This window comes from Cynocephalus volans, chromosome 7, assembly GCF_027409185.1.
Source record: "Cynocephalus volans isolate mCynVol1 chromosome 7, mCynVol1.pri, whole genome shotgun sequence".
Lineage (NCBI taxonomy): Eukaryota > Metazoa > Chordata > Mammalia > Dermoptera > Cynocephalidae > Cynocephalus > Cynocephalus volans.
The window spans coordinates 135,136,534-135,155,154 of NC_084466.1; the positions used below are offsets into that span (position 1 = coordinate 135,136,534).

General features: G+C 38.4%; 1 protein-coding gene across 1 annotated transcript in view; it reads left to right on the forward strand.

Moving 5' to 3' along the window:
* Nucleotides 1-18,621, forward strand: part of CFAP58 (cilia and flagella associated protein 58) — a 106,758-nt gene that overhangs the window by 259 nt on the left and 87,878 nt on the right. Inside the window, exons 2-7 of the mRNA XM_063101605.1 lie at nt 5,268-5,549; nt 7,639-7,787; nt 10,309-10,465; nt 11,354-11,548; nt 13,771-13,908; nt 15,870-16,029. Coding sequence (XP_062957675.1) covers nt 5,268-5,549; nt 7,639-7,787; nt 10,309-10,465; nt 11,354-11,548; nt 13,771-13,908; nt 15,870-16,029 — 1,081 coding nt within the window. The remainder of the gene's footprint in view (nt 1-5,267; nt 5,550-7,638; nt 7,788-10,308; nt 10,466-11,353; nt 11,549-13,770; nt 13,909-15,869; nt 16,030-18,621) is intronic.

The following is an 18,621-nucleotide window of genomic DNA, read 5'->3' on the forward strand; positions in this document are numbered from 1 at the left end:
TAAACTCATGAGTTTCCGAAACCATGCATGACACGCCCCCATCCCCAGAGTCTGAGCCGTGAGGTGATACCACGAGAGAGGTACACACTGATACACTGAAGATGTCTCACCTGACTGGGGAAACCTGGAAGAAGGCTTCATAAATACCCACTGTCACCCCTTGTCCACTTGTCACAGCCTGCCTCCCTATCATCTGATCACCTGCTGTCACACCTCTTCATTAAGGCCCTTCAGCCCATCACCGCTGCCCTGTCGTCATTGACCTGTGTTAATATGTTGTAGCCTCCGTTCACTCCCCATGTTATAGTAACATCCCATCTTCAGCCTCTCCACTGAAGGGTCGTCTTTTCAACCCTTCTATGACCTCCTGCCCGTCCATTAGCCCCCCTCATTTATAACCTCAATGGCCTCAGGTTCTCGTCATCACTTGCCATTCACAGTCCTCATACACCATGGCCCTACCCAAATCCTTCATCCCCCATCAGAGCCCTCCCCCACCTCACCCATCCCTCGGTCAGTCCCAGCTAGGACCAGCTACATGAGTTGCAAGGACCGGTGCAAAATAAAAACAAAAAGCCTCTTGTTCAAAAATTACTAAGAATCTTAAGATGGGACAGCAGAGCCCTGTGGAGGAGGCCTTCTGAGTAAGGGACCCTGTGCAACTGATTAGGTCTCACGCCCTGAAGCCAGCCCTGGTTACAGCTGCTCTCAGCACCATGATGGCCCCACTCCCATTTCAGTTTATTCCAGTTGCTTCCCTGTCTCCTCTGCATCATTTTACATCCCCTTACCATTCCATCTCCTGCATGTCTAGTCTTCCTTTATAATCTCCATCCTCCTGTGGTCAACAACTCCCTCCTTTCCTTGTCCTAAATCCCTTTACAGCCTTCATCCTCCTCACTGCCTGGGCTCTATCACTCTCATCTCTCCCTGACATCCACTCTGCAGGGGCAGCTTCACTTCTCCCCATTACCTATACTCATTCCTATCTTTTTTCTTCCCATTTCCTCCCTTTGTCTTTCTAGTTCTTCTCTATTTTTTCCATTATTGCTTTTGATTGTTACTTTATTTTCTCCCTCACTAGTCATCTTGGTTTATTTCATTCTTCCTCATTTCCCATACATAAGCCCCAGATACCAACGTTATGTATTAATTATTCCCCAGTCTCCCTTTCCTTTCATTATCTCTCATTTTTTCCTTTCTTCTTTTTTTTTTCTTCTCACTTGACCTCAGCTAACTTTCCCCCCTCACCTTTGCTTTCACACTTCTCTATTTCCACCCTGGCTTCATCTTATACTGCAGTGCTCTTTTCTTTTCTTTTTTCTTCTACCTACTAATCAGTATTACCAGCACCTAGAACAGTGCCTGACACATAGCAAACACTCTATGAATAGGTGACAAATGAAGGAGTGCTAAACTTTCTTTCTGATCAGTCCATGTTGATACTGTGCTTCCGAAATAGATACGATTATATGCTATAACAATGTACATACCAACTACTTATTGCTAAGAGATTACTTTTGCTTTGCTTTTAAGGGTAGTAGACTTTTTAATGACAATATGAACAAATCTCTTTTGTTCATAAAATGTTTCTTTAAAACTTTTCTTTCTTTGATTTCTTTCCGCTCCTGTGCTAAGTGCCAGGTGCACAGGGAAAACTGGTCTGCAAACAAATGATTAGGCTGGTGATCAAGTGTTGACATTAATACCACCTACAGGGATGGAACTGAGAACATTGTTGTGATAAATTTTTTGTGTGTGCTCATGTTTAGCATCAACAAGGGGGAAGCACAGAGCAGCAGCAAAACCATATTTCCTTAATATGATTTTTTCCTCCTTCGTGAAATTGCTTCATTGTGGTCTTTGCAATAATCTTTTAGTCAGGAAGAAAGCCTCTCTTGGGTTTAAAATTAGTACTAAAGTTGTTATACAGAATGTTATAGATATGCTCGTGACTCTACATCTATTTTAATCTCCAAAGACTGTTTTGCTTGCATACCATCTTTAGAGATTTAATTAGTAATACAATGTTTTTGAAAACAAAAAATATGTAGACTTTCTCCATTTTGGGCAAGACAGAGTTGTCAAAACAGAAGGTAAACTATGCTACTTAACAGCTTCAGAGTGAATTGGAATTTTACTTTATTTCTGGGATTAGAAATTGTCTTAGTTGGTTTCTTTGATTAGCAGTAGGGTGTTGATACCTCTTTTTAGCGTAGACTATCAAATCATAATGGTGCAAATATAAATAAGGCCTTGCAAACCTTACTAGTCGTTTGCTTGAGAGTCTTGAGTGGTTCCCTGTGGTCTACAGAGTAATGCAACCCATATTATCTAGAATGCTGTTTAATGCCTCCACAGTCTGACTCCTTCGCTGGTCTTCTTCCTTATCCCTGTCATACTCTTACACTTTAGACACCTTGAATACTTGCTTGGCCCTGAGCTTTTGCTCACACTTTGCCATTTGCCTGGAATGCCCTTTTTATTTACTTATTTCTTAAAACAATTTTTTTTGAAGATTGTGCATGGTCTATTGGAGGCCAAATTTAATCAAGTAGTAAATAAGACTAATGATTAATATTTAACGACCCTAACAGAATTGTTAAAAAATTTCTATTGGGTAATGTCAATGCAGAATAAAATAAGTTAAAAAAATGGCCCATAAAACAAATTTTTTTACATTGACTGATAATATTGTATGTTTTCATCATGTACGACATGATGTTTTGAAGTATGTATACATTGTAGAATGGGTAAATCTAGCTAATTAACAAATGCATTACCTCACATAGTTATCATTTTTGTGGTGAGAACACTTATTCACTCTCTTTGTATTTTTCAAGAATACAATATATAATTAACTATAGTCACCTTGCTGTATAATAGCTCTCTTGAAATTTATTTCTCCTATCTAATTGTAATTAAATATCCTTTGACCAACATCTCCCATTTCCCCCCATCCTCCCCTTGTCTTCCCATCTACCCCCTCACATCAAAAACAGCAGAGAAGGGATGTGCCCTTTTCCTCTGTATCCACCTGTGTAAATTTCACTCTTCCTTCTGGGCCTGCTTGAATGCCACTTCCTCTATGAAATCTGCTTTATTCTTGCTGCTGAGAATAATTCTCTCTTTCCTATGGGTTCATTTTAGTTTGTTTTCTGTTGCTTATAACAGAATACCTGAAACTGGGTACTTTATAAAGAAAAGGAATTTATTTCTCACTGTCCTGCTTCCCGGAGGCTGGGAAATCTAATATCAGGTGGGCCGCACCTGGCGAGGGCCTTCTTGTTGGTGGGTGTGGACTCTGCAGAATCCCAAGGCAGCACAGGGCATCACGTGGTGAGGAGGCTGGAAGTGCTTGCCCGGGTCTCTCTTCCTCTTCTTACAAAGCTACCAGTCCACTCCCATTATAACCCATTAATTCATCAACCTATTAATGCATTAATCCATGAATGGATTAATCTATTTATGAGGGCAGAGCCCTCATGACCCCACCACCTCTTAAAGGCCCCACTTCTCAATACTGCCACATTGGAGATTAAGTTTCAAAATGAGTTTTGGAGGGGACAAACATTCAACCCACAGCAGGATTCTTACAGAACTTTGAATTTATTTTATGGCAGGGACCAAATTCTATACTTCCATTATCTGCTTATATACCCCAACAGCTAGTAAATTAAAATTACCTGTGGGCAGGGTTTTTATTCCCTATATCTGGTATCTCCTGCAGGCTCCATCACAAAACTTACATATAGCAGGTGTTCAATAATATTTGCTGAATGAATAAATATATACATTAATCATACCCATTCTTTTTAATTATTGTACCGTACCTAACAAAAAATAGGTGTATTCGTTTGCTAGAGAAGCCATAACAAAATACTATAAACTTGGTGGCTTAAAAACAGCAGAAATGTATTGTCTCATGGTCTGGAGGCTGGAAATCCAAAATCAAGACCTTAGCAAGGTCATGCTTCCACTGGGACTCTGAGTATAATCCTTTCTTGCCTCTTCCTAGCTTCTGGTAGCCGACAATCCTTAGCTTTCCTTGGCTTGTAGCTGCATCAGTCCAGTCTCTGCCTCCATCTTCACATTCTTCCTGTCTGTGTGTCTATCTATCTGTCTCCAGATGTTTCTTTTTATAAGGACACCAGCCATATTGAATTAGGGCCCACCTTACTCCAGTATGACCTCATTTTAACTAATTATACATGCAATGACTCTATTACCAAATAAGGTCACATTCACAGGTACTGGGGTTAGGACTTCAATATACCTTTTTGCGGGGACACAATTCAAGCCACAGCAGTAGGAAAATAAAAATTCTGATATAACTAATTTCTGGGTTCTCATCTAGGTCATAGTCAGACTTGCTTGATCTACATCTATATGTTTGGGTTTGTATTTTTAAATATTTTCTTGCCCAGCTAATCATGGAAGGCAAATGTGGAAAAGACCCATGAACATTGTCGCACAGGGGGCATTTTAGTGGACTGGTGGGGATGACCTAGCCTAATTTTTCTTAAGGGATAAAAATGATGTAATATCTTTTAGGAGAATATTTCATATTTCAGGTGGGTTTCACTGTATGTATGATTTCATGAAATCTATGCCAAGATCTCCCTATGTCTGCCCTCAACATGTCATGGCTCCCTTCTGCAGTCCTAGGGGGCAGTAAGAAGCAGGACCCAATGAGAAAAGACCAGGGTTTGGAATAATCATAACAGTTACCAAAATTCACTGAGTGCCTACTGTTTGCCAGACACTTGGCTAAGTGTTTAACATCAATGATTCCATTTAATCTAATCCTTACCAACATTATGTGGTAGGGAAATACTATTCAAATACACATATATTCTGCATATATATCCCAATGCACATATATATAAGATATATATGTAATTTGTGTATGTATATATAATGTGTATGTATATACATATACACAAGGGCACTTCAAAAAGTTCATGAAAAAATAGAATTAAATGATAATACGAATCTTCACCTGAACTTTTTGAAGTATCCTCGTACACACACACACACACACACACACACACACACACACACACACACACACACACACACACACAATATATATATATATATATAAATGCATCAGGAGATGAACAAGAATCCTTCCCACCATATAGTCTTAATTTATTTTGCTTGTATGAGGGGCTTTCATTCGGGGATAATAACAGTATGCAATTCCTTGATACTAATGTTGTAAATGTTGCAATGCCTGTTTCTATTCCTGCTCTTTTATTCAGGAAAAGAGTGAAAAGCTAGCACTGGAAGAAACTGCATTTGAAGAAATTGAAAGAGATTTTCAGGAGGTTCTTGCTGAACTTTCAGGAGACAAAAGTCTGGAAAAATTTAGACTTGAATATGAGAAGCTTCACGCCATCATGAAAAAATCTTATGATAATGAAAAGCGTCTCATGGCCAAGTGCAGAGAGCTAAATGCAGAGATTGTGGTTAATTCTGTGAAGGTAGCCACTGCCCTGAAGCTCTCTCAGGATGACCAGACCACCATCGCATCCCTGAAGAAGGTTAGTGACCTTGTAGAAAGAGGATAAACCTGAACTTAAAATATTATTCTTTCATTATATTGGCAGTTCTAGGCTGGCGGTAAACCAGTGATTAGGTAAAAATTTACATGATTTATGTATTCATTAAGCCTAGGGAATAATGTTCATTTTCAAAGAAAATGATTAGTTTGGGTGAATTTCACTGTGCAGAAAATAATGGAGAACTTTATTGGCTTGGTTTCTGGGTAATAGTGGGTTAGCAAAAAGACTTAGAGATAAGTAAATGCAATATTGGGAATCTCAATATGTCTTGTTTGATGCAAGATGAGTAGTTAATTAAATATCTCATGGTGATAGCATGTGAAAGATATTTTTATCTTCCTACTTTTCATACTGTTTTAGGAGAGACTATCTGGAGAATTCCCAGATAGTAATTTCATGACCTTTCTTCCTAGCACCCCTTTGCTTCCTCCTTGATCTTCCCAATTCCTTGTAATAGGAGAACAGGGATTCTGTCTTGGGGATACTGGGGCAGTGTGGCTTTGTTTTATTTTTTCTTCCTTAAGTGTGTTGCATTATTCTGAAGATAAAACATAAATGTTTCTGGTTGATCTTAAGGTGATAAGAGGTTGAGACATTATTTTATAGTTAAAACCTAGTTATGAGAAATAATTCATAAACTTTTTAGATATTTCCTTTGATATTATGCAATTAGATGTCACTCAGTTCAAATTAATTTCCAAGGCCAGTACAAAATGTAGCTTCTCTGTTTTCTTAGAAAACTACTCTTTTTTTATTATCATTTTTTCTCTACTGTCATTTTCTTCTTCTTCTTACTGAAAAACCAACATAAGAAGGCTTTACTTCATTTTATGATGGGAAAAAACACTTTTCATTCTAAATTTAAAAACTGGAAGTGGAAGTCATAAATTGATTAATATCTAAGTAGGTAAAGTTGATTTGGATAAAACTTTGTGTAATTATATTTTTATTTAAATATTCTTCGTTTGTTTTGCCAAAAATAGTGCATATGGTTGCTACATAAGAACATATTCCACAAACTGACATTTTGTTTTGAATCAACAATTTATGTGCTGTGATTATCCAAGAGTAATCTCTCTGTCTAATGAAAGAGTAAGCCTGAATTTATTAAACCAAATACTCTCTTCCACCCATTTTATTTCTTGTCAACATAAAAGTATAATGTTTTCCCCTAAAGCTTATAGGTTCTTATCTGTATGAAGGACCCACATTACATTTGATAAAATTTTGGAAGAGTTAAGTGGCGGGATCAAACTCAAGATTGTTGCGGTATTTCCTGCGCTTTGCTCCTTTACTCTAATGGCTGTAATTCACTTTTAGGTATTTATGTTAATATTCCACGTTGCATTTCATAGCAGTAAGAAAGCCAAAGCTGCATGAGCCATTGTTTTCATTCCCTGCTGTGGGTTTTGTTTTTCCCCTATAACTGTTTGATGAGAAGGCCTGGGCTTGGGTTTCTGAAAGTGAAGGCTGTTGTGCACAATTAGGTAGCAGTGAAGGACACCGTCACTATGCATTGTTCTAAAGTTCACATTGTCATCCAGAAGCTCACTTGGGACCTGAGGCCAAAATATATTTTTTATTTGTAAATCTATCAAGAGGTTCAATTCAATCTACCACTTTAGGACTTGGATTTCTGATCATTCCTTATGTATGTGGTAGAGTTTATTATCATTTTTTTTGAAATATCTAGACTTGGAAAGCACCTAAGCTTTCATTTTTAATTATGTAAACCTATCTCAACATCTTTATCAGAAATAATCCCCCTAGTGAGAGCAGTCTTTGCAGTATGTGAGCCTGGAAGCCACACTCACTCACACAAGAAAAAAAGACCCTTTGCCAATCACCTTCTTCAGTGTGCTGTTCACTACTGACTAGCTCATGTTGAACAATTCAGCAAGTCAATACAAACTTATGCATAATGTATAATGAACAATGTATAATATTTAATATTCTTTTCCCATAGATTACTACTACATTGCAGTCATGATGTTATTCTATTTGCTAGTTTATCCTGCATCTAGAACTGAGTTTGGTTTTTCTCACTGTTGTCCCATGGCCCATGTAGGAAATTGAAAAGGCCTGGAAGATGGTGGACTCAGCCTATGATAAGGAGCAGAAGGCAAAGGAGACGATTCTTGCCCTGAAAGAGGAAATAGTGAACTTGACCAAACTAGTTGAGCAAGGGTCTGGACTGTCGATGGACCAGGACAGCAAGTAGGTCACAGTCTTCATGATGCAGGTTGAACTTGCTTTTGCAGAGGCTTCCTTCTTCAGCAGACAGCCTGGGCTTGCCAGTATGTTCTTGAATGTTCTCCGTGAGACAAGACTCTCCCTTGATGGATTCCCAGAGATTGTTTTCTGTCTATTGCTATTTTTTCTCTTTAATTCTCCCTTTCTCTACACCTAAGAACTTCTAATTTGTGGTTATATTGAAAGTTTGGCTCTATAAGAATCAGTACCATAGTTTCAAAATAAGTAAAGATTTTGGGTTTATTTTTCTCAAACTTGTGTAGAATAAAACCAGTTCCCTTTCTTTGGCTCCTCCCATCTACCCATTACCACCCTCACCCCACCCTCAGGTGCTAAGCCAGAAAACAGAGTTGCTCTTCCCCCACATCATTTCTTCATCCTGTAAAGCTTTGTCTTGTTGATTTGGCCCTCTAAGCATCACCTCTCCTCCTTCCTGTCACCAGGGCTGCTGCATTGGTTCATGCCCCTATCCTCTGCTGGAGTTGGCAATAGTCCCTAACTGGTGTCCTTGCTTGCAGGAAGACATCTTCCTCTTTGTTCCGTCATTGCTGCCAGATTTACACTTGAGAAGTACCGATGCACATGTCCCAGGATAAACTCTTCCAATAGCTACCATACCCAAAGGATAAAACCCAGACTCTTGAGCATGACATTCAGAGCCCTACACACACCTGCCCAGGTCACCTCTCTAGCCCAGTGTCCAGCCACACCATGTTGTTATGCCTCCATGCCTTTGCACATGCTGCTTTCTATGCCCCAAATGCCTCTTCCATTCTGCACACAGTAAACGCCTATTTGCCCTTTAAGTCCCATGTCAAACACCTTCTTAACTTCATCACCATCAGCATCTCTGTTCCAGCCTCCTCTCCACTCTCAGATCCCAATGACCAGGCAGAGTCACTGTGTTCTCTGTCTCCATGGGACCCAACATCTACCTCCAGTATGGCACTGATAGCATTGTATTGAAATTATTTGTTGATGTGTTTCTCTACCCATTAGGCTGAGAACTCCCTGAAGGAAGACACCTTTAGATCCCTTCCAAGAGTCTAGCACTATGTGGGGCATGCAAAACATTGCATCAATTAATGAATCAGGAATGGGTATCCACTTTCTTGGGTATCCATTATGAAATCTAATTTTGCTCTCTCGGTTTCTTCTCCTTTCTTCATGCATTGATCCAATGTTGATAGATAGTTCTAAATTACAGGTGTGGGGGGAGGGAATATGAAAAACAAACAGAAGATGTGATCCCTGTAATGATAGACTCTGTCTTCTTACTAAAGAAGTCAGGCATATTCAGAGCAACTGCTGAGAAGCAGTGAGAGGGAACTGAATCAGATAGAAGTTATTAATGGGAACTGGAAGAGGGTAAGGAAAACTGAAAACATATTCAGCCCAGAATTTTATTTTCAACAGTGTGCTCAGGTGCAGCTGGCTCTCTACATAGTAACCTTAGAATCTGAGATCTTGTTTCCAGACAGGAGTTTGAGTGCAGGTATAAAGGTTTCTTTTTAAACACTTATGTTACATCAAAGGTGTTGGTAAATAAACTTTGTCAAATTACTGTGTTTTGAGAAGTCCTTTGATGACTGTCAGCTGTAGGAGTGTGCAGTGCAAATTCTTCTCTGCTTCCTCAGCTCTGAGAGTTGCCTTGCTCTGCATTCATTCAGCTGCGGAGGTCGAATCAGACACAGTTTCCTCTCACAAAGCGCTAATTCTACAGGAAGTCATGCCAAATCACGTGGAATGGCTTTTGAAATGTGGAGGTAACTGGTTTACAATTCAAATCAATGAATATTATTACATACCCTCCAAAAACTGGCATCATGAATGATATTCCAAATTTTGTTCTTGGGAACATTTTATCTAGGCTATATCCCTTTGGGAGAAACTAATCTCTTTGAGTAAATGGATGGAAAACTGGCAATGCATATTATTTGCTTGCGTTTATGCTTCATTTTAGACTTTAGAGCTGTGATCATAGCCCTCCAATGGATATATTAAACAAATAATTTCCTAAATTGACATCTCCTTAGGATTAATTACAAGAGTTGACAATAGCAATATAGTCTTATTGTAACAAATTCAAATAATACAGAGGTGGGGAAACTATCATCCTTCCACCCCCAACTTTCCCACTTTAAATTTCTCAGAGATAATCAGTTACCTGATTGGTATCTGTCTTTTGGGCTTCTATAAAAATGCCTATAAAACACATATGCACACAAATTCACACAGAGTAGACTCTGTATTCTCTTAAAAATAAAAAAAAATAGATCATACTATGTATATTATTATTGGCACTTCTTTTCAGCTAGTATCTCACAAACAGCTCCCATGTCAGGGCATAATGATGTTTCTCTAGTGCCTGAGTAGTGTTAATCGTGACCTGAAGTCTTTCTCATGAAAATGAGCTCAGAGAATACTACGAAGGACCCCTGAGCAGATGGCCATTTAGTCTGACTCCTGTGTTCTTCCTTTTTAGCATCCGAGATTTACTGAAGTACAAAGAAGAAGTGACAAAGGAGCGAGACCAGCTCTTGTCAGAAGTGGTGAAATTACGAGAGTCCTTAGCTCAGACCACTCAGCAGCAGCAAGAAACAGAGCGATTGAGAGAGGAGGCTGAGCAGACCAAAAGTCAGGTCCGCGCTGCCACGGAGGGCCAGATGGAGCAGCAGTATTACCTTCCAGAGGATGCCTCGTCCTTCCCCAGTCTCCCTTTCTTTCTCATTCCTCTCTGCAATTTACCCCCTGGTGCCCAAATGAAGCATCCTCTGTTCTGCTTATTTCTCTGGTTTGTTCTTTCGAGAGCAGTTTTACTTGAGTCATTCTTTCTCCACATTCTGTCTGAGAAGCAACCAAGACAGAGACTTTTGGCTCAAGAAGGTGTCCCCTGTGAAGACCAGGGACCCCAGCATCTGGGGATGGTGGAATTAGTTCCTTTGGCCCTTCTCCGTTATAAGAAAGCCATCTGGCTGAATCCTTCTGAACACTTTTATAGAAGCCAGAAGTCAAATAGATAATACATAATGTACAGTCTCCAAGAGAAAAACCTGAGACTTCTCTGAGCATAAGATAAGAAAAAGGCTTTTCATACAATTTGGACATCAGGATAAAACTATAGTGCTTTGCTTAGCAATATCCATGATTGTGTGAAACATAATTTCAGTATATAGGGTAGCTGGCTATATTTGATTTAGTCCCTGCTGATGGAGAACTGGATGAGTTCTTTCCATGTTTACTGTCCCTAGAACACTGGGCTTCCATATTTAGTTGATTTTACACCATTTTTTGTGAGTTTGTTGCCCACCAGCAAGGTGAATATTTGGTGTCAAGGCCTCCTAAAACAATACAGAATATTCCTGAAAATCTCGAACATTGGACTCAAGGCTGGCTGTCCTACAGGGCAAAAGCTACTGCATAATGACTGCCCTGAATATGGCAGAACTGAGAGGGGGAGTCATGGCTGGTTGAGACCTTCCACCGTGAGGGGTCATCTCATTCTTTCCTGTCCTGTCTGTGCCCTGTAGTTCCAACAAGAAATCCAGCAACGTCAGAATGAAGCTTCGCGGGAGTCTCGGAAGAAAGAAAAGCTAGAGAAAGAGCTTAGGCAGATTCAGGTGGACATGGACACCAGGCAGACAGAAATTAAAGGCCTGCAGCAGTACATGCAGAAGAGCAAGGAGGAGCTTCAGAAGCTGGAGCAGCAGCTGAAGGAACAGAAGGTGAGCCAGGTGCGGACTGTACCGCGGTGCTGGCAAAGCCGAGAGAAACCAAGAAGGGTGTCTTTGCGCATGGCCTGTTGCAGCATTTGCAATTTTCTTGGAAAGCAGCAAACTCCCTTTACTACCAGTGCTGGCATCACTTGGCCCTGCAATTCGGTCTTTGGACAGCTCTTACCAGGTAGTTATGCCCTCCTTTTTTTTCCCCTCACCGGCTCCAACAGGTTAATTTCTTTTTGACCTTTCATTGATGTGTAACATACACATAGGCAAGTGTGCAGTTTGATGAATTTTCACCACTTGAACACATCTTGGTCACCAGCACCCATCCCAAGAAACAACATTACCAGTACCCCAGAAGCCCCCGTGCCCTCTCCCAGTCATTTTCCCCACAAAAGGCCCCCTCTATTCTGAATTCTAAGCAGAGATTAGTTTTACCGGTTTTTGTACTTTACAGAAATGAAATATTATAGGACATACTCTTTTGTGTCTAACTTCTGTTATATTCTGTTTGTGAGATTCGTTCATTCTGTTGCAATGTGGTTATAGATCTGTGATGTCCAATATGGTAGCCACTAGCCACATGTAGCTATTTAAATTTAAGTTCATTAAAATTAAATGAATTTAAAATTCAGTTTCTCAGTTGCAGGAGCATCATTTCAAGTGCTCACGAGCCACATGTGGCTGATAAATACCTTATTAGTGCAGATAGAGAACATTAACATCATTGCAAAGTGATATCAGACAGATCTCAGTAGACCACTCACTGTCATTGCTATACAGTATCTCATTGTGTGAGCATAACGTGCTTTATTTTTAATAGGTTTACTTTTAAGTGTAAATTTAAGAAACTATGTTCAGTCTTCACACCTTCTTAGTATGGTACTGTTTTTTAAAAAATGTTTTCTCCATTAAAGCAGCTTAAGGTAACACAAATATTAATAATTCTAGTCTGTCTTTTCTCATTTTTTTTTTTTTTTGGTGGCTGGCCTGCACGGGGAACTGAACCCTCAGACCTTGGTGTTACAGTGCCATGCTCTAACAAACTGAGCTAACCAGCCAGCCCTCTTTTCTCATCTCTTCTAGAAGCAATTCATATAATTGAAAAGTTTTTTCTTAAAAATGTTTTCTGTCAGGAAGTTTGTTGCCAAAGAATTCTCAAGCCATACAGCACTTTCCTACTTAAAAAGTAAAAGTATTAGAACACATTTCTTTGTCAGTCGCTTTATTAACTTTATAAAAAGGCTGAAGTCACATAGGTAATACACAATGTGCAGTCTTCAGGAGAAAACCACGAGACTTTGAGCATGAAATTTGAGAGGCTTTTAGACATCGGGATAAAACTATACTGCTGCATTTAGCAATATTTAGGACTTATGTAAAACAGTTTCATTTTTAGCATAGCCAATTAAATTTTATTTAGTCCCTATTGATGGGGAATTGGATGGGTTCTTCTTTCCATGTTTAATTTTTGCATGCATGGAAGTCATTATATTTGGGAGAAAGTACCTAAGCCATTCTCTCTCTCTCTTTGTCCCTTCAGTTCATTTGCTATCCCTCTACCTTCCCATTATTTCTCCAATAGAAATGAGACCCCCCCCATGATATAATTCTTTCTTTTTATAAGACTGTATCTGTGCAGGATAATCAAGGTAGGGGAGAGGAAAATATGACTGACACCGAAATTGGGCAGGTATAAATCTCTCTACTACTGTTCCATAGTTTTGACTTACATTAGATTAAAAGGGAATTGTCTCTGTGTTGGTGTTAGTGAATGGCTGTGTTCACGAAAATGTTGTAGGCATGTTAATTCGGGATTTGCTTCTGAAGATGTAGCTCCCAGCCGCACAGCTGATAAAACCCGTTTGAATCTCTAGCTCATTTGCAATAATTACAGCAATTGTTGCATATGCGAAGCCTGCCAAATGGCAAACAGGCATTAAAATATTTATCCACCACCTGTGAACAAGACTTCCCAAGACTCTAAGAAAAAATATTATGCTCCCTGTGTTATTCATTAGAAGGCATCGTTTTCCTCAGCCATTTAACATTCATCATATTTGAGTGTGTTAGTGCTTTCATCAGGGATAAAGAACAATTTCTGCAAAGACAAAAAAGTGTGGTTGCTGTTATCTTCCCAGGAGGTTTGCGGGACCTCCTGTGTGTGTATGCAGATACCGTAATCAGATTAAAAAGCATGAACCAGCTTGTTTCGCACCTTTCAGATATTGAATGAGAGAGCTGCAAAAGAACTCGAGCAGTTTCAGATGAGAAATTCTAAACTTCAGCAAGAGAACGAACAACACAGTTTGGCTTGCGAGCAGCTATCACAGGAAAACCAGCAGAAGGCGTTGGAACTCAAAGTAAACACTAAGTAACCTGTCTGTTTCCTAGCATTTCCATCCTCATTACCTACTTACTATAGGTTTGTCTTTGCAGTTGGAGCCCTTGATTGGATAATCTGTTAGCTCTACGGAGTGCCTCAATACATCAGAGGCAGAGGCAGGTGCAAGCCTACAGTGATTGCTTTATGCCCGGAAACAGACACTTTGATAATTTCCATTCTTGTAAAAATCACAAACCTCCTTATTGATCATGTGGTTATGCAAATGCTTTCCAAAGTGAGCTCAGATATTCATCTCTGTAATAAGCCTTGCAAGTAACCAGTTGCCCAGAACTAGAAACCACAAGCGTGAGTGGCAGAGAATTCAGAATATATTTTACTACTTATATGGAGAAGGTGGGATGGGAGGGCTGGGGGATGGATAGGTACTATTTGGCATTTACTTCCAGGATTGAGCAATTATGATTTTCTCTTCTGTCCTATGTATATTTCAAGATAGATTTCCTATTCTCCCTGCTCTCATTGAAGAGTGCTTGTAGATTTAACTTGGATATCAGTTTTAAATCAGTTTTAGTCTTGGATATCAGTTTTACATTGCATGCCTACATGCTTAACAAAGTAACTTTATATTTATCACTTTATTTCTGAAAAAAATCCATATTCCCCAGTTTAGTTATGCTAAAATACTGGGCATAAAAAGAGTGGCCTATCAAGAATAATATGTAGATTTGAGCAGTGAACCATAACATTTTTTGTATCACAGTCTCTTTTGAGAATCTCATGAAGGCACACACATGCACAAAACAAGAACTTGCATCTTGTTTTGCATGCATCCTGGAAATATGAGAGGTTTCCTGGATTTTTCTAAAGTCTAACTATGGGGTCTGGATTAATAACCACTGAATTAGAACATCTTAGAATTGAAAGGGGCCTTAAGGTCAATTAATTTGAACCCTCTAAGGGCTGAGGCTGAGGAACATTTAAAGCAGTTCTGAATGGGATGACTTGAAACCATTCTTTATGAGAATGTAGTAAGTTGAAGCAAAGTGGAAATGACTAAGTCAAAATAATATACTAGCCCCTAAGGTGAAATTAAAGTAAGAATACTGATGCCATTAATTCTCTCCTTTGAGTACATGAATGGAGCATCTTGAAAGATGGACTATTTCTGTTACCAGATCCTGAACCTAATGGGATTTGGACTTCTAGCAATAATCCAAAAATAACATGCATAACCAATTTCAGTATCTTCACTCAAGAGCAGAGATAATTGCTAACCTTTGTTTGCAGCAGAATCCCCAGCTGCTTTTTCAATCATTTCTAATGTCAAAATTTTTAAAAAGTAAATTTAATTTAAAATTTAAAAATCTATGAAACTTGAAATGCGTACACAAGATTCTGATGCTTTCCATTGCTAGGATTATTTTTTCGGTACCTTTTGCCATCATGTAGGCTTGCCTATTTATATTGCCCTGACCACCTGTCTGAATGTACGCCCAGAGGCTAACATACTCTGAGGAAGGAGGATCCCTTCTCTAAGGTATGTGATCGGGCTACTATGGCCCCTGTGAGGTCCTAAAGGGTGTTTGAATATTTTATTGCATGTTAATAACCTTTTGAGAGAGATCACTTTGTAGGTCCATGAAATTGCTAATGGAATATAGTATTTGCATACAAAATTCACATATTTGTGATATACAACTCAACTTTTTTTATCTTGATAACACAGTCAGATGTACCTTGAAATATTAGATTTTGTATCTTTTTATTTTTAGCTTATATAGCCACATATATTATTCAGAGAGTAGAGTTTTTCTATTTCTCTCAAAACCAAACAGATTGTGCTTTGATTTAATCCTGTAGAACAACTTTATACTGACATGGGAAGAATTTTCTTTTATTGGTTCTGAGTTACCATCATCCAGTTACTGGCCCTTTATTTACTCAGTGTCCTAGTTAATTCTGTCTCATTAATTACAGGCCAAAGAGGAAGAAGTCCATCAGATGCGCCATGACATCGGGAAACTCAACAAAATCAGAGAACAAATCCATAAGAAATTACACCAGATTGAAGATCAAAAGGCAGAAGTGGAACAGCACAAGGAAACCTTAAAAAATCAGATCTTGGGATTAGAGAGAGGTAAACTATTTTGCACTTGTTTTTATTAATTTATAAACTTTTCATTGGTGACTAATGTCTCTTTGCATCCCAGGGCTCCATGCGTACAAACCATGCCTAATGCAATCAGTAAAAACAACACTCAGACTGATAAACAGCCAGTATGGAAGTAACATCATTTTGAACACCTTAAACTCTCTTACCTTAAAAGTGTCTTCAACATGTTACATTGGCACAGTATAAATCCAGCCCAAAGTACTGCTCAGTATTTGTCAGTGGAATAAATAACATGTATACTCTTAGGTGTGTGGTCTACATGACTTTTTGCTTTAATTTCCTTTTTCTACAGAAGATAGGGAATACATTAAAATGAATGTTTCTTATTAGTATGTGGGACAATGTTGCACCCAGAATCAGTGGAACAAAAATAAATGGCTTCTAACATCTTTTCTCTGTTAGTACTTTATCATACGAAGAACCTCTGTGTTACCCAGCTATAACTGATCTGTGGAGGAAAAATTTAAGTGCCATAGGGAGGTACAGAAAAAGCAGTGAGGATACAAACTCTGGAATCAAATCTGCCTGGGGTTAATCACCACCTCCATCTCATATGGTGGCTTGGGATGGCCTGAGTTAATACACATAAAGCACTTGTGACAGCACCTAGCACATAGTAAGTGTTAATTAAATGTCAATATCCAGATATATTGCTATTTTCTGAATAAGAACATAATTAAAAATATGGTTGAATTTGGTGTGGCAGAAACAGCTCTAGACTCAGACACAGAGAATCTGGGTATGAATTCTGACCACACTGGAATATGTGAGGCAGGAACACCTGTGTTGCACTGACCTCGTGAAGGATGCTGTGAGTTGTAAATCACTGAATGAGATAACATACACGAAAGCATACATTGCCTCACTAAAAGTTGGCTAAAATCTAAATCTCTGGATAAGATTATTTGCAATATTTGTCACTTCAGTCTTTGAGAAGGGCAGATATTTTTTCTTCTTAGACAATAGGAAATAATCTTTTATTGAGGTGCAGTTGCATCTTATCTTGACAATTTCCCCATTCATCCACCTCTATAAATTGTGTGCAGACTATGTGCAAGTGCTATGCCAGGTATTGGATGCATGGAGGACCCTGCCCTCAGAATATTTACAGTCTAGCTCGAATTTACAATCGAACATCTTCAGTGAAAGATACGAAGAAAAATGGAACTGTAAGAGCATGTTTTGTAACTGGCTGAGTGACCATCAGAACACTCCCATATTTAAATTTCTGTGTTGTTGCTTGCCGTAGTTCTAAGTTTTGAAAAATTTTTTCGATCTATTAAGCTTTGAACCCAATTCTTCATTCTTAAATCACGTTTACAAAAGTTATCATGCTCTCTCTTCTGGTTATTTTGTAGGTATCATTAACATTGTTATTTCTTCTTAAGGACCGCTTCTGGATGCTCCTGATCATGGAGTAGCATTGGGCATAGTAGTTGGGACCATGGTTCCTCCATATGTTAGGATTTTCTACGACAAAACCCAAGAAATGAACTGAAAAACTACCAAAACTAAAAAGAGAGTTCAATAGGTAGGCAGTTTATAAAATAAATATATAGATATCAGTAGCTTTTTTTTTTATACCCAAAAATCAGTTAGAATATATGATGGAAAAACCTGCTTTCACAATCGCAACTAAAGTAATAAAATATCCATGAATAAAGTTACCAAGATATATGCAAGACCTATACACATAAAAACAGCTACAGAATTCTATTGAGGGGTATAAAGAAAGACTTGAAAGATGGAGAGATATACCAAGTTCCTGGATGAGAAACCCAATATGATAAAGATATAAATCTGTCCAAATCAATCTGTGCACTAAATATTTTCAATAAAAACTTCAAGGAGTTATGTTGCATGGGACTTGAAAACTGATTCTAGAGTTCTTCCAGAAAAATAAACATATGACAATAGGTGTAAAATTGTGGAAAAGAAGAGTGGTGAAGGAATATTTGCCTTATCAGATGTATGAATGTATTGTAAAACTCCAATAATCAAATAGTGTAGTGATGATGTCCCAATAAGCAGATCAATGGAATAGATTGGAAAGACCAGAAAAGACCCGAGATTATCATCTAAGATAAGGTCTTGTTTCATACCATTGTGCAGTGTGGGTTATTAAGAAAATGGTAGTTTGACAATAAGCTACTTTTGGGGGTAAAAAGTTAACACCAAATGTTAAAATCATAAAGCCAAAATTGAGAGATTCAATGAAATAAAACTTAAAATTTTCTATGTAGCAAAACACTCTAGAAGTAAAGGCAAATTGACCAAAATATTGTCCAAGAGTTAGTATCTTTATTATATATAAAGGTCTCTTAAAAATGCACAAAAGGAAAGACAATTCATGAGAAAAATCGGCAAAGGGCAATGTGGGCAATATGGAAAACGGAAATACAAATAAATGGTCATTAAACATGAAAACGTTGACAACTTTACTACTAATCAAAGAAATGCAAATTAAATACTGACATCCTGGCTTTTAAAAATCTATCAGACTGTTAAATATCAAAGAGAACAATAATACTCCATGGTGGTTTGGGTGTGGATTTA